The 14,603-nt window shown below is 42.4% G+C and overlaps 1 protein-coding gene across 1 annotated transcript in view; it reads right to left on the bottom strand.

Moving 5' to 3' along the window:
- Nucleotides 1–178: 178 nt before the first annotated feature.
- The window catches only part of rab11fip5a (RAB11 family interacting protein 5a (class I)), a 36,298-nt gene continuing 21,873 nt past the window's right edge, over nt 179–14,603 (bottom strand). Inside the window, exons 3-7 of the mRNA XM_067613358.1 lie at nt 13,075–13,586; nt 11,175–11,760; nt 5,737–8,352; nt 3,593–3,749; nt 179–3,020 (exon numbers count right to left, since the gene is read on the bottom strand). Coding sequence (XP_067469459.1) covers nt 2,763–3,020; nt 3,593–3,749; nt 5,737–8,352; nt 11,175–11,760; nt 13,075–13,586 — 4,129 coding nt within the window. The 3' untranslated portion in view covers nt 179–2,762. The remainder of the gene's footprint in view (nt 3,021–3,592; nt 3,750–5,736; nt 8,353–11,174; nt 11,761–13,074; nt 13,587–14,603) is intronic.

Genomic DNA, 14,603 nt, shown 5'->3' with positions numbered 1-14,603 from the left:
TATGAAAGAACAAACAATAAGACAATAGACTCGTCTGAGCTCAACAAACTCAGGTATTAACTTGGAACCAGATGCAAAAAACGGAGCCGACTGTTACAATCCGACCCTGAATGCAACATGTCAGCCCTGCAGGAGAACACACAAACACACCCCCCAAAGAAAGATTTACAGACAAACATATGGTGAGCAAGAAACACAAAATATTCTTTATTAAATATACAAAATTTGTGAAACAGAATTGCATCACGAATTGTAAACTTTCCAATCTTACATACTACCTTAAGCACGTTCCACCGGCTACAAAATCGAGGACAAAAACACAATCAAACTTTTAAACTTAAATAAAAAAAACAAAAAAAAAACATTTAAAATGGAAGACATGGAAGAGGACGTTTATTTCTTGCGCTTCGTTAAGTGCCGAGTCACATTTAATATGTCTCTAGTCATCTATGCACTTGATATTGCGATCACACAGCAGAACTGAGATGACGAAGACGGTTTCGGATGTTTTCGTATGCTTCAAGCTCACTGGCTAATCGTCGTCGTGTTGTCGGGAGTCGGCCAAGTGCTTAAAATACAGAGCGATTAGAAAGTGCAGTATGGTGTGAAGTAGATCTGACTATACCGATTATCAAACAGACGGGTACAGTAGAGTTATGTTCTGACGATTAAGTAGTGCAAGAACATCCACAAATGCTGTTAAAAGTGGCATCATATCAGAATACTTTATGGTGTATCAATCTGCTCCGTAGAGGAAGTTTCAAGGCTTGGCTTCTTTTTTTTTTTTTGTTTCTTCTTTTTCTATTTTTTTTTTTAGTTTGTTTGTTTTTTTTTTTTTCCTTTTTTGGCATTTCACAGGAAATCACTGTAACGGCTAATTTTCTATTGGTATGCATACAATTTATTATTGTGCAGTGATCTAAACAATATTATAACAAAGCATCAGAAGAATTAAAAAAAAAAAAACAAACCTTCAGTGAACACATGGCTTTTCTTCTTCAAAACCTCCCCCCCTCCCCCGAGCCCCGACGAGTAAAATGAAGTGCTAGATCCGAACGAACTTAATGAACGTCAAAACAAAAACAAAAATAAGGCAGCATTTGGCATTTCAATACGGCATATATGCTGTAAATGCGGTATATATCCCTTTGTAACACCTGAAAGCGGTAGCAAATACGCATGCTTGAGCCAAAGTGGGTGTGACGCAGGAGACACCGAGGGAGGGGGAAAGGTGGGGGGGGGGTGGGGGGTGAAGTCAAGTACCGGAATATATCGCAGGCATCTTCTCGACGTGGTGGAGTCGTGTTGATAACGCACACGTGAGAAGGCAGAAGCATGAGATCTGAGAAGCTGTGACGGCTGATCTTGATACTGATTGGATACTGAGTGATTCTGTCTTCACACCTGATAACACCTGAACAAGAATCAGTTAGCTTATGTGGCTGAGCATTATGGGTAATTTCAAGACATGCCCATTGAAAGGAAAGAGAGGGGAGGGGAAAAAAAAAAAAAAAAAAGAAGGAAGAAGCAAAAGATAAACAGCACTCAACATGTGTGTCAAAGTAAGAACCATTCACTTGCTGGCTGGCTAAGAACACTTTTGAACATTCATGAGCTACAATCAGTTCCCAATAATGTCTCACATTTGGTTTTATAGTTTCGAAAACTAGTCAGAGCGTTCGATATTTACTAGAGAGTCAATCCAAAACATCATATACACCATCTGGAAGTGACACCCAATCACAGAGGGAGAAGTTATTAAAGAGACACAAAACAGAAATGTTGTTTTTATATGTTTTACCTCAATTAAATAGACATTCATGTTGACCTTTTTCCAAAGCATACCGTTGGTTAAGTTAAGCATGAACATTAACTTGCAGAGACTAATTTAGTAACTTCATTTGAAAGCATTTGAAGTGAACATTCAGTTGCCTTTATTTATTTCTGGTCAGTGATGTGTTGTCATTGTGTTCTTGCATGTTCTCAACAGCATTACAACCTTTAAGACACAACAATGACAAAAAAAAGAAAAACAAAGCCGACAAAATGTTCACTGTGATAGATAATAATTGTCCTGAGCAGACTTCAAGCGTCTGCCAGTTGATTTTCATGCCGCACAGAACCGACGTCTGCCTCGAACGGAGGGAAATCAGGCTCAAAGCTGACAGCATGCTTTGGATAACGGTCAGCATTGATGTGCAGCATTCATAATTTGTAGTAAATGGGCTAAAAAACACAAACCACCAGTGCAGCCTTTAAGTCGTGAGCTCTTTCCAAAATATCAACACTTTTTTTTTTTTTTCAAACTGAGTGAGGAGTCAGTTGGATATACAGCGTTATGGACTGAAACCCTACAATTTCTCTCTTTTGTGATAAGGTGATAGAAGTGACAGGTGAGGTGAAAAGGAGGAATCGAGGTTTCTACAAATCACGATCCCGATAATGGAAGCATCTGGGGGGTTTTTTTCGAACCCACTGGGCTCACTTCTCCGTGAGCTTAAAACCAACTGGCTGTGTGACCTGAAAACAACCTGAGGACCCGCTACATTCAGAACAGCCCGAACCGAACCCTTCGACGAGGACGTGTTTCAGTACAGTAAAGCATGCCGGCTGGAAAACATCGCCTCGACATCTCTCAGTGCCTAAATATTTGTATCAAAAAGGACAGCATAGCAGTGAAAAGACTAAAGAGCTGTTGTGGAGGTTAGAGTGAACAGATGTGGACTGAACCGCAAACCCTTTTTCCCCCCTCCCCCCTTTCGTCACTTCAACTTGGAGCGCACTTGCAGGAGAGTGGGTTTCTGCTCCATGATGCGCACCAGCAGCGTGTCAATGTAGTCCTCCAGATCTCTGACCTGCGGCTTCAGCTTCTTCAGCTCCACCTCCCGCTTGGCCAGCAGAGCTCTCTGACGCTGGAACTCCGCCTTCTGCCTCTCCAGCTCCGACTCCCGCTGCACCAGCAGGGCCACCAGTTCGCTGTGGGTGAGGTGGTAGTACGAGCCCGCTCCTTCTGTCAGAGGCTGACGACAGAGAGAAACAGATGGACAGGAGGGGAGAAGAAGGAGAGCGATAACAAATTATAAGAGCAGGGTGATGTCTATTAAATTTCATTGGAGTCAACAAACAAACAAAGCAGCATCTCGCTGTCCCTTATGACATTAATGGTTTTAACTATTGTCTTCAGCTGCTGGACTATAATCATTAGACTGTAAATTATGAGGATATGGTCATTTAACAAAAGAGAATACATGAATCATTACATTTTCATGAAGATAAAACAGATTTTTGTTTACATCAGTGGTTCATTGTAACAACTCACTGTTTTGTTTACCTCTTACTTGTCTTATTCACCACCTCTCATATTATAGTTACCTCCCTCTGATAATTTAAACAAATGTGATATAAATATAATTTGATTTGAATTCAAATGTATGCAGAAATTTGTGTGAGTAGTGAAACTGAGACAAGTGGCTTAAACTCTTCCTGAGTTATGATTGCTGACCGTTTAAAATACAAAAAACATACAGTAGTTACTGCCCTTTGCCTCTGAAAGGCAGTATTGCAGTAGTTTTATTATTTGAAGATACTCTACCTTCTTCCGGTCTGTCTCCTGCTCGCTGAGCTGGCTGCTCCTCCCCGGGTGGATGGTGGACTTGAGCTTCTCCAGGCCGGTGGCCAGCACTGATCGGCCTTCGGTCCGCTTCTCCTCAGCCTGCGTGGCAGTGGTCAGGGGCTTCACTAGGTGGGGGCTGGACGGGATGACAACAACAACAGGTACAATACAGACGGTCAGGTGTCCCTCTTCATGCAACTGCAACACCTCTGTTGTTTTTAGGTTTTATATCAGCGACTCTGAGGGGGACGTACAGTCAGGGATCCTGTCTGGTTGTCACTCTGGAGGTCTCTTGGACATTCATAGCTGAAAACTGCCAGATATATTTCAGCAATGTACATTTTGGGCATCTCATTCTGTGTATGTAACTATTGTATGAAAGTCACTTGATGAAGAAGATAATTGGATATGTGATCCTTCCTCTGTTTTGTACAGTACGTGATTTTTAGACAGTACATAGTTTTAAGACTCAAAAACACTAAACATGCTTGTGACTGTTCATGATACTTAATTTTGATAAATGTAGAATATAATGTTTTAATTCTTTTAGTGCTGATTAACATTTAATTTTCATATAAACATGAATTCAAATGAATTCTGATTACAGTTAACCACCAAGTTGCAGTACAAGCATTTTTCATCTTTATTTCGTCTCAACCTCAGATGTTATTTGATTATAGCAGAAGTTACTGGGGCCCCTCAGAGGGCCCCAAGATAATAAAAGGATAAGTAGTCTACATTTCTACATATATTTCTTACTAAAAAAGTGTTTTTTTTTCATGAAAAACTGGATTCTTTAACTTTGCCATACCTGATAATGCTTTAAATGAAAATATCTGACAATATTCACTCTCCAAAGTGATCATGAGTCATGTCCACACCGATGCAATAACCTGTGGTGAGGTGACAAGTAAACATTACTGTGTACAAACAGGTCAGAAGCTAAAACACTAAAAAGGGAGCTTTAGTGGTTTAGACACAGAGGGGAGCTTCTAATCTCAAAGTCACACAAATCACATCATCAAATTCATTTTGTTTTCTTTTTTTTTGACACTGAAAATCTTAAATCAGCTAAAAAAAAAAGACGCTGCTGCTGCCTTGCTGTTTCATTAAACATGTACCTGCTGGTCAGTTACCTGGTAAACCATCATAAACCAGCTCTTTGTTCGGCTTAACTTGACTGAATCTTATCTGACAAAAACGCAACAACACAGGAAAGACAGTTTCCTGTGTCAGTGACCTACATTTACAAGGAAATATATAGCAGACCATTCACTTTCATGATAACTACAATGACTTGCATTCATACAACCTCAATCTTCATCACATACCATATTTAGCCCATTTATTATAGATTATCCCATAATTTGAGCACAATAGATGATCCTACAGACCTCGAGGATGACACCAGACTTGGACGCCAAAGGTCGACCTTTTAAAACCCCAGAAACTCAGATTAGACAGTTGTAAGATTCCCCGTTACAAAGAAATACTAGTGAAACTTGAAATTAAATTAGCATGAAACTGAAAGACTTAATTGCATGCCTTTGTGCAATCAAACATGTAGAAATGTGTTAAGTGTGTTATTACCCCGAGGTGAAAAGGAAATGCTATCAGTGACACAACAACACCTATTTTGTCTCGAATAAAGCCTGGTTTCTGCTTGAGAGTCTGGCAAATGAGTGTGTCTTTGTGAGAACAGTAGCTGGCCCTGTGGGGAGGGGGGGTGGTGTGTGTGTGTGAATGTATGTGTGTGTTACAGGGAGGGGGTGTGTGGTAGGAATCGGGGCAAAATAATAACTGCTAATTGGCCTGAGGCTCTGTTTCCCCTCCCGTAACCACAGAGCCAGGACACACACAAGACACCTGCAGCGGAGTCCTGTTAACACCAGGATGTGTGTGTATATGTGTATATCGGTGTGCGTGTGTGTGTGTGTGTGTTGTGGGTGGGTCACACCACAAAAGAGAAACCTCTTGGGAGTCGGCAGCACAGGAGAAAAGCAGGTGGAAGCAGAGTGGCGGAGGGAGACCGAAGAGACGAGAAGACAGGATAGAAATTTCTTGAAGTGGGAAAAAGTGCTTCCTCCACCGTTTTACTGAGCACTGAGCATGTGCAACCTCACCTGTTCTGCTGATTGGCTGCCTGCTGCTGCTGCTGCTGCTGCTGCTGCTGCTGCTGCTGCGTCTCCTGAGGCATTGGCTTTGCATTGGCGAGAGCTGGCACGGCGGCTCTTGCCATGCTGGGTGGTGACCCCGCTGAGGCATTGGCAAAGGGAGAAAGGGGGCACAGCGCTAAAGGGGAGCTACTACTTTCAGGAGTTAGAAAAGGAGCAAAGGAGGTCAGAGAGGGGAGGTCAGAGCGCGGCCGGGCTTGTAGCGCACAGGGTTCACTCCCGAAGGAGGGCAGGAGGAGTTCGTCAAAAGCAGTCATCAGCGTGCCCTCAGACTGGGAGCGGTGTAGTGTAGCACATTGCGCCTTCGGGCATTGCGAGAACATGTCATCTAAGACAGCGTGCTGACTCTCCACAGATCCTTCACTCAGCTTTGGATTACAGCTAATGTAAGAGTCTGTTGGTGCCGCAGGGAGTAGCTGTATAGTTAAATCATCCCCTATTGTGAAACTCGGCTTAAGTGTTGCTGTTCTGTCCTCCACCCCGCAGTGGGATTCTTCAAAGGGGTCAGTGTGGTTTATTTCTCCATTAGATGGTCTGCAACTAGTGGAATCGTCAAGGCCCAAAGCGGTGTTGGCAGGTGTCTGAATTTCGCTCGACTCACCGCAGAGCGTCGAGTGTAGCGTCTCGGCCGGTTCTGAGATGCTGGAGCATTTAGAGGATTGGTGAGACTGGCAGCTTTGGTAATGCTGCGAGTCGGTGCTAACGTACAAGCTTTGGAGAAGGCTGCTGGCGATTTGATCGGACATGTGCGAGAGTCTGCTGTCAAAGTCATGTCCAGGACTGTTCTCGATATGACTGGTGTCGAGGAAATCATCAAAAAGCCCGAAAGGCACAGGAGAGTGCTGGCTGGCAGCCTGCCCTCCTAAGCTAGTGCTCTCAAAGGGTGACTCTGACAAACTCTGGCTGACACCGGGGGAGGAGGTTATGATGTACAATGATGGATGTGTGGAGCAGAGTTCGTCATCTGGAGTGGGAGATATCGTCTTATCTGTGTTGCTATTTGCAGTTACAGAGGAATCATTTAACTCTTTTGAAAGATCCACTACAGATTCACCTTTGCTTTTCTCTCCGTTTTCATTGTCAGACCGTAAAGAGACGTCAGATTTCGGCTGTAGTTCCAATTCTGAAGAGACTGAGAGTTTTGGCAGCAGGTCAAGATACATGACGTTGGAAAAGTTTAGTGTCTGAGTATCTGTACTTTCATTTTCTGTCTCCTTTGCAGTGATTATTGGCTGCTGGTATGAAAGGACTGGTGACTGTGGTGCCAAAGACCCTTCCGAATTGTTCAAATCTACCTTTTCGTCACCATCCTGGTGTGGAGTAACAGTTTGCTGGTCTACATCAACTAAAGACAGCTCATTGGACCTGTCGGTAATGTCATCTTCAGATTCTGATGGCTTTAGATTTTTTACCACAGTTGACTCAGCGGACGTCTCAAAGCCGAAGAAGTTCTGCGCCTCGGCATCATCTGAAGAGGATGCTGAGAACTTGTCTGACGAAGAGAGGCAGGAGAAGAAATCATCTTCTGCTGAACTGCCGAGTCCTGAAGAACCAGGATCTGGGGAGCTGCTGTTGAGTTTTAGAGACGAGGTGTGGCACGGGGCTTGATGCATATTAGTGTCGGTTAAAACGTTTGTGTTAGTAGTGCTGTTAGCCTGAGAAGTTTCAGTGCAAGCATCGAGTTCTGGCGGGTTAGCCGAAGTAGTGAAAATTTTGTTGTCATCCTCAAAGCTCCCGTATTCTGGGATTGTGTCAAGATATTGTAGAAATGTGTCAAAGTGATGCGTGTTAGTGTTGGTCACCACACAAGTGGCTTTATGTGCTTCGAAAGAGGATTCTGTGCAACTACTTAAAGTGATTCCTAAAGGTCGCTGATGTAGTGAGTCATTTACATTTTTGATTTGATCAGCACCTGTTCTGGCTAATGAGGTTCCTTTATTATTGCAGTGTTCCAGTGAACGGCCACTGGGTGTGTTTTGCTGTGTTCTGCAATCTGTGGCCAGATCCTCGGGAGACTGCAGCCTGCCAGCTGCAAACGCTTCAAAGGATTCGTCCCACTCTGAATCCGGTTCCAGCTCCCCAACAGACATAAAAGGGTTGGACAACTTCTTTCTTAAAGGTTTGTCCTCTTGTGTGGGAGGAGGAGGAAGGGGTCGTTGCGCAACTTTAGCCATCACGTCACCCTTTGTATCAGAGCCAGTGATGGAGCTCCCTGTGGTTAGGCTGTCGTGGGTCAGGGTGGGGTTAGGCTTACTCGCCTGCGGAAAGAGTTGAGCTATAGGGGGCCGGGAACTGGAAAGATAGGGCAGAGGAGGCAGCAGAGGTTTTAGGGGCTGAGCAGTTAGCATGTCTTCATAGAAAGGGTTGTGCTGGAGGAGAGAGAAGAAAGGGTTGCAGGGGGATATGGGAGGTGGTGTGGTCTGTGAGTGACAGAATGGGTTAGAGTGATGCAGTGCAGAAACCAGAGAGGCAGGATCTACGGGGGGACCCGGAGGGTGGTGACTAGGTGGGAGAGGTGGAGGGTGGGGGTCAGTGCTGGGCTTTAGTTTAGGTGACACCACCAGGCTGTGAAAGGAAGGGCACACAGTCCTCTTGATTAGTGGCGATTGTTCACACAGCTGAACTAAAGGCCTGCAGAAGGTTGCCAAATATTCAATCTTAATTATGCATTATACAGACTGGCTTGTGTTTCATCTGTTTTTAGCCATTTTATTCTTAATATACAGCCTTTTTTATTATTTGAAACCCTGTTTTGTTGCTTATAATAGAGGTTTTATTTATTGCAGCTTCATTGTCTGTAAATCACCTTTAAACCTGCATAAATTACTTTTTTGCCACTTGGGGGCAACAAGCTGTTAACACAATATCGATTGGCTCTTTAGCAGGTAAAATACTCCTCTATGTTCACCAGCTAGTGGCTGAGTCTGTCTTTGGCTGTTTCTTGCTGGGCTTTAGGGTTTATCAGAGCTTTTTATTATGATGACAGCTGTCTGCAGCTGGAATCAAGGTTGATAAGAGTGGGAGTGAATCAAAATAGTAAAGTTGTGGTCCATCTAACCAAAACAATGAGCTAAAAGACGCTAAAGCACTCAGTTACGGGTCGCCATTTAATGCATTGTATCTATATATAAATACTGATTAATGCAGCTTTAAAGCCCCTGTGTATAATATTGGAACATTTTAGATTTTAGCCTACTACCACCCACAGATCCAACCCTGATGCTGAGATGAATGGACTGAGAACTTTCACCAGGATTTTTCTTTCTATAGACTAAAAAACGTAGTAATTGGGAAAACGTTATACTTAAATTGAGAACTCTACACAAACTGGCTTTATCTTTAGCAGCTAGGCAAACACTAAAAGTTTAAAACAATATTAACAGTTGGAATCAATCACACATGTTTAGATATCTGCATCCAAAGCATGAATTTCTACGTCTCCTCTGTGTTGTCATTGGCCCATTATGTAATATTTAGCATGAAAAGTTGATGCAGCTGGGTGTAGTGATTACTTAGTGCTCCTGGTGCCAACTTGGCATTCTTCCCCAAGGATCTGAGATTATGTGGATGTGTAGGCTGTGAAAATGTATAGTTACAGAGCTGGCAGAAAAGTACTGAGTGTACTATAGTCCAGAATAGCTGACCTCGCTTCAATCAGCCGGTGCTTATATGTCCAATATTCTGTCTTTGCTCAGTGTATGAAAATACTATGATGCTGTGCTTGTTTTTTAGTCCTGGTAGAGTACTGATAAAAAAATAAAAAATAAAAGTAACTGTTTAAGTATTTTTGTAAATCTGAGTTAAAGATTCATTTGAAATAAGACTCCAATACAAAGTGCAGGAGCGATACACTCAAGCAGTCTGAGAGAGAGAGAGAGTACAGTGCAGCATGTGACACCCCCAAATAAATTACCCACTTAAGAATGTGCTTGTGTTAGAAGTGGAAATAAAATTAGATTGGGTTTCCTTCCCTCCTTTATCTGCTCCCACACATACAAACATACACACACACACACACATTACAAATCCATACACACAAAACCCCACACACACAAAATCTGTAAGAGACCGTGGCTTGTTCCAGCTCACATCATCATCTTTCCAATGAAATTGACATTATTACTGAACCATATTACAGCGTGCACAAGGCTTTAGCTTGATAGAGCTAATTTCACAGGAGCAGCTCCCCACCCCCATCTGCAATGCAGATACCTGCTGTAACCAGAGACTGAGACCAGGACGGATATGTACAGAGCTGGAAACAACTTCTAGTAGCCATGCTGGCAGACAGGAAGTGAAGCGTAACTACTTACAACTACTCTAGTGACTGTTTACATGTAATGTTACTGTATTCAAATGTATCTTACTTACAATACTTCAATTTTAGCTTCTATAAGTTTTATTGGAAACTGTTGGTACGCGACAGATAATCTGGACTTTCACTTCAGTTCATTCTTGATTTTGGAAACTGTCAAACTAATCATAACCAACTTAAGGTCCACTTACTAGCTTTTTCAAGAGCTTTCAGTTGCATCTCACAGTTTCCCTCATTTGCAATCAGTTCATTTCTTCCTCAGTTATGATCTCCTCCCATATACAACCACTTGTTATCACGGGACCCAAATTCCATACTTATGTCACATGATAAGCTATCTCCATCCACTGAGGAACACTGAGATAAAGTTGATAGCTCTGGAAAAAGTTAGTAAGTGGAAATTTTTTTTTTTTAGTCAAACTAGTGAAAAGTACCACAGCTTTGGTGACGGCTGTCGCTACAAGGAATCTACAAGGATGGACAAGATAACAGAAAGATGCATCAGTATTAAGCAATCAATGCAATAACCCTACAATACATACTACTTTTTTTTTAAAGTTAAATGGTTATTTAGACTGTCAGTGAGGTGATGGATGTAACTTCATGGTAAAAGTTTAAGGGTCTTGTTTGACAAACACTTTTTTTTGTTTGCATGGCTCATTCAAATTCAGCCACGCTACTTTTCCTGCTTTTAAATTATGAGCATGAAAGTTTTGGAAAACAAACAAACCAATAAGGAATTTTATCTTATAAGTGATAAAACACCTCAGTATTAAACTCTGCTGCTAATATATAAAATAATAAACATCAAAAACATTCTTTCATGCCCCTATTTATACCAAATAAACCAAAGTATACGGGTTTAACGCAATTAGACACCTCAACTTATGACAGATGATGGGCAGAAATCTAAACAGCAGGCACAAACTCGTGAGCATGTTGGCTGCTGTTGACCTTCCCGAATCGATTCATATTCATGTTGAAATGATAATTCATCATCTGTTTGATGTAGTAACAAACGAACCTGTCAGTGAGTGATTAGTCGTCTCCGTGATCACAGTGTGTATCTCACCTAGGTTTGCTGTGTGAGTCCTTTGATCCGAACCATCCCTTGTGTTTCTCCTCAGCGCCAGCGGAGACCTGTTCAGACTCATCCTTGGACTGACTCGTCCTTTTCCCCGCAGACTCACTCCTCCCATGGGAGAACAAGTTCCTCTTCTGCTTTTTCCCCTGACTCTCCGACTCGGCCGTGGAGGAGGAAGAGGAGGGCGGAGCAGTCTGTTCCAAGCACTCCTCTTCGTCACCCACCATGGGTCCGCTTTGCTCCAGGGCCGCCGCTATGGCAGCCTTTTCCTCCTCGCCGGGCTTGTCAAAAGACCAGCGGCGTCCGTCTCCGACGGTGCCTTTGGGGAGGTCTGTGGCGGCTCGCGGGCTGAGGTTCTGTAGAGACATTGAGAGAGGCAACGACTTCTGCAACAGTCCCACGCCTAAAGAACCTGCAGGTTTTCCTGAGCCTGGGTCCAGGTGTTGGACGTGGTAAGCATGGCTTCCGTTAACGCACACAGTGGGCTGAGGCACTGCGATGGTGATCTCACCGGGCTCATCACCGAACTCACATCTGAGAGAAGGAGACTTGGGTGATATGTCTGCCGTGTGCTCTGCAAAAGTGGAGGAAATTAAAAGATTAAAGATTAATTAAAAGGAAAAGAGAGAGTAGCAAGACAAAAAAGATGGAGAGCGAGGAAAAATGGATGCAGGTTAACTGAGAGATAAAACCTTGTAATGGTTTTAACTGTTAAAGTTTTTCACAGCAGGACTGGTCAGTATCACCTGTAGATGTCGGTGCAAGAATCACTTGAAATAGGTTAATTTACCTCTGTGTGGTTGCTGGATGTTTTCTAGTATAATAGGAAATGTTGCTCTGCCCTTTCAAGTGTATCATCTCTCCAATCCTGCTTTCTATGTGCAACTGTCAAAGTATAGCAGCTCCACATGTTGGACTTTCCCTTCAAGTTAATTAATTATGGCCCATTATCAACATTTTTTCATATCAGGAGGTGCACACATTTCATGACTTTACACTCAAATTCTATAATGGCAACACTGGTGGATAGTATGGACAAAATGAATATTGTGACAGTATTTGTTCTATATCCATATGTCACAATATTTACTTTTGACTTATTGCCAAGCCCTGTGTGGTTTTAAGGCTTCCCTTCAACCACAGCATGAAGTAAGAAGAAACATTTGCACGGTGATAATGTTCCAGTTAGAAATAAGTGCAAAAGTGCCCTGTTTTTGTTTTTTTTTTTTGTTTTTTTTGACTGGGTCAAAAAGTTTCCTGTCTGCCAATAGAAAAGCAAAATGTTCATAAAACCTCTTCACCACATGTCATCCTCCCATTTTGAGCCTTTAATTGTGAAATTTCTTTTTCTTCTTGCCCAGTGCTCGACTGTTGCACAAACTGTTGTGCAAATGCATTCCTAACCTTTTTAGATCATCGTCAAGCAAACAAACAGAACAGAGTGAAAACACAAACTCCATTAAACTTCACAGGCAGAGATAATTAAAGGAATATGAGGGAGCATTCGGAACATATTCCTGTTTTACACTCTGCACTGCTGCAGCACACACAAGATGAGTTTCAGTTTCACAGTCATCCATCCTTTTTACAGCCGTGGACGCACGACTGTAGATTCATTTTTGAGTTAAAAACGTTTGACAGCTTCATAAAGGACAGATCAAAAACAACTTCTCGAGCTACTTGTGAAGTTTTCACACAGTCAGAGTGAGCTGGAGACTGGCGTGAAATAATCATAAGGAAGTGGGGGTTTTTTGTATTTCCTTGTATTTTACATAAATGATGTGTTTGTGACATGCTGAGCACTTATAATTCCAGTATAAATAATAAATAAAGAAAAGAAGACTTCACATATTCTTTAGTAAGTGTTAACAAAGCTCGTCATTCTCACCTGGACTGTTATCCGCTGTCAGGTTGCTGCTGTTACTGGGTGAGTTGGAGAGGTCAGAGACCACCACACTGATGCCAGCTGTGGGGCTGAGACTCCCTCCTCGCGACGATGACTCGCTGCTCTCTGAACCTAGTGACGTGCTGGAGCGAGTGTCCGACGACTTCCTCAGCTTCCCTCTCAGGAAAAAGTTCCTCATCTTGCTCCGACGGGCCTCACCCCCTTCGTCGTCCTCGTAATCCTCCTCGCCGCCTCCGTCGCTGGGCAGCCGGTGGCGCATGCGGTACACGGACCCGTAGCCGCTCGGTACGACGGCCGACGAGGAGTCCTCTTCGCTGGATCTCCTCTTCCCCTTCATGCGCTCCTTCAGCTTGCGGAACGTGGAGGCGCTCTTGTCCTTCATGACGAGGTCGTACATGCTCGCTGTCAGGTTGTTTCTGGTGAACTGCACGGTGACTTGAATGTCTCCTCGTTCCTTCTCCTTCTTCCCCGTCTTGGAGTTGAGCCTGTACCACCTATAACAGAGATCCATCCGTTAACACCAGTAGCATTAATAGATACACTGTGCAATTACAATTTACAATTAGTTAATCAATCAATTAAAGAAATAATTAATCTGCAACCATTCTGGTCAAGATTTTTACAGTATTAAGCAAAAAAAATGCTGTTTTCTGTTTTACATCATTGTAAATTTAATATCTTAGGCTTTGGATTGTTGGTTGGACAAAACAAGCAGCTTTAATCTTTAAGCTTTAGGCTCTGTGATGGCCATTTTTAATCATTTTATGACATTTTATAGCATAAATGTTTCATCACTACTCAAAAACAGCAACATAGCGACAGATTGAACACTAATGAAAATAATTGCTGCAGCTCTATTATCATTCTTTTAATATCTAAACTGGGCTTCTGTTCAGGTGCCGCCCTGGACTTTGACACTTTGGCTAAATTGAGATACTGATGCATTGCTTGCATGTGTGAGGGCTGCAGGCGAGGTTGGGTGTGTTCTTTACTACGCTTATAGTTGTTATATCTTTTATTTACACTTCACTTCGTCTGTAAGTGATTTTATAAATGCCAGGTCAGAAAACTTAAAGACAATCTTTGTACTCTGATGGTGGACAGCTTTGGTAAAATGTAAATCCTTGTGATGAGGTTAGTCCATGACAAGTCATCAAATCACATGTCACATGTTTGACCCTTAAGACAACAGAAGGGACATCATCAGGGCTGCAACTAATGATTATTTTCATTAATCTTATCATTATTTTCTCAATTAATTGATTGTTATGTCTGTGAAATGTAAAAAAAAAAAAAAAAAGGCTGCCTTTGATTTGCTTGTTTTGTCCAACCAACAGTCCATAATCTTAAGATATTCAATTAACTGTTACATATGTCTAAGAAAAAAACACAAATTCTCACATTTAAGAGGCTGGAATTAGAGAATTAATTAATTCATTTATCAATTATCAAAACAGTTGCTGTTGAATTTTGTGTCGATCGACTAATCCCTGTAGTCGTCTTAGTGTGTT

This window comes from Thunnus thynnus, chromosome 16 (assembly GCF_963924715.1).
Source record: "Thunnus thynnus chromosome 16, fThuThy2.1, whole genome shotgun sequence".
NCBI classification, from domain to species: domain Eukaryota; kingdom Metazoa; phylum Chordata; class Actinopteri; order Scombriformes; family Scombridae; genus Thunnus; species Thunnus thynnus.
Note: the sequence above shows the minus strand (reverse complement) of the source record. Positions and strands in the feature narration are given on the sequence as shown.